Source organism: Lissotriton vulgaris, chromosome 1_2 (assembly GCF_964263255.1).
Source record: "Lissotriton vulgaris chromosome 1_2, aLisVul1.2, whole genome shotgun sequence".
NCBI classification, from domain to species: Eukaryota; Metazoa; Chordata; class Amphibia; order Caudata; family Salamandridae; genus Lissotriton; species Lissotriton vulgaris.
Genome location: NC_141686.1, coordinates 182,976,940 through 182,978,762, shown reverse-complemented (window position 1 = coordinate 182,978,762; position 1,823 = coordinate 182,976,940). Strand labels below are relative to the sequence as shown.

Below are 1,823 nucleotides of genomic sequence, written 5' to 3'. Positions count from 1 at the left end.
AGAATTCCACAGTAGGCTGATCTACAATCACAAGAGTAGTTTTACCTGGAATAAGATAGACTTCTTGTTCAGAATGGAAGTGACAAGGGCATATATATTACATCAATGTTTATATTAAAAAATTAGGTAACTAATAAAACATTTTTGTGGGTGAAAACATTAATTTCTAAATCACATTTTGAAAAGGACATACAATATCAGACTAAAGGTTGTTTTTAAGAGAGCTTTAATACAAAAGCATTTGACAATCTAATATATGATACATAATCATCAAGAATTCATTTGGCTAAGATCCAATCCCGAGTTACTTCATCTAACTTGTAATGTTTATATAACTAAAAATCAAATTGTGAACTGATTTTTTTGAAGCACTTTTCATAAGATATCCAGAAAATATGTATACATTTGAAAATAGTACTTAGAGAAAGACACTTTGGGGAACTGCTATCTGATTTGCTCATTCATTTCCTCATACGATAGGCCACAATAATCAAAATATATGTGTTCTCAACAGGTCATGGTCTCTGAATTGATGAAAGAAAGAAACTGGACATCCGTGAAAGAATTTATACTCCTGGGTGTCACTGATGAACCAAAACTGCAGATTCCACTCTTCATAATGTTCCTCCTATTTTATATCATCACTCTTCTGGGCAATATTAGCATTGTGGCATTGGTCACAATATGTCCTCATCTTCACACCCCTATGTATTTTCTTCTAAGTAATTTAGCTTTTGTAGATTTCTCTTATTCCTCAGTTATTACACCCAAGATGTTGATCAATTTCCTCTCTGAGACAAAGGCTATATCTCTGCACGGTTGTATGACACAGTTGTTTTTTTTCTCTTTTATGGGAAGTACAGATGTCTTCCTCCTAGCGGCCATGGCCTATGACCGCTATGTGGCAATTTGTAATCCTTTGCTGTATGTTGCCATTATGACAAAAGGCACCTGCCTATGCCTTTCAGGTGGGTCATACTCAGTTGCCTTCATGAATGCTTTGATTCACACAAGTTGTATGCTCAGACTTTCTTTCTGTGGACCAAATAAGATCACCCATTTCTACTGTGATGTCCCTCCTCTGCTCAAACTGTCCTGCTCAGACACTTTAATAAATGTGACAGTAGTGGTTTCCATGGCTGGTAGCGTCTTGGGTTCTAGCTTTATCATTATCTGCGTTTCATACATTTACATAATTTCAGCTATCTTCAGGATTCATTCATTTGAAGGGAGAAGTAGAGCCTTTTCAACATGCTCCTCCCACTTTTTCTCTGTTATCTTGTTCTATGGGACTCTCTCCTTCATGTATCTCAAACCCAGCTCTATTTACTCCATGGACCAAGACAGAGTGGCTTCAGTGTTTTACACAGTGGTGATACCCATGTTGAATCCCCTTATCTATACACTCAGAAATCAGGAAATCATAAGGGCACTAAGAAACACCATATTGGGAAAGTGCACATGAAACCAAATGTACCATTGTAAACCCATCTACTGCCTGCTCCCTGCCTACCTTTTATTAATTAAGAAGACATTATTTAGCATCAGACTATATAGTGCACAAGGTATTCAGACATATTGGCAGGTCTCTAAGTGTCTGTATCGCTTTGCACACAGACATGGATATCATACATTTTACAGTGATTGTAAATATATTCATAATGTTTTCAAAACTCTTCTAATAATGTATTGTAACGTTATAAAGTACATTTATGCAGCATGATATTATACATTACTGTTTTTCTAAATATGAATTTGCCAGCCAGATGGATGCATACATAAATATGTTCTTAGAGTAAAAAAGCCTTTTCAATTGTTAAGTT

At 35.6% G+C, this 1,823-nt stretch overlaps 1 protein-coding gene across 1 annotated transcript; it reads left to right on the top strand.

The window, feature by feature from the left end:
- Positions 1 to 532: 532 nt before the first annotated feature.
- Positions 533 to 1,465, top strand: LOC147734851 (olfactory receptor 5AP2-like). The gene has a single exon (XM_086953649.1). It carries the CDS (start codon positions 533 to 535, stop codon positions 1,463 to 1,465), a length of 933 nt encoding a protein of 310 aa, XP_086809775.1.
- The last annotated feature ends 358 nt before the right edge of the window (positions 1,466 to 1,823 follow it).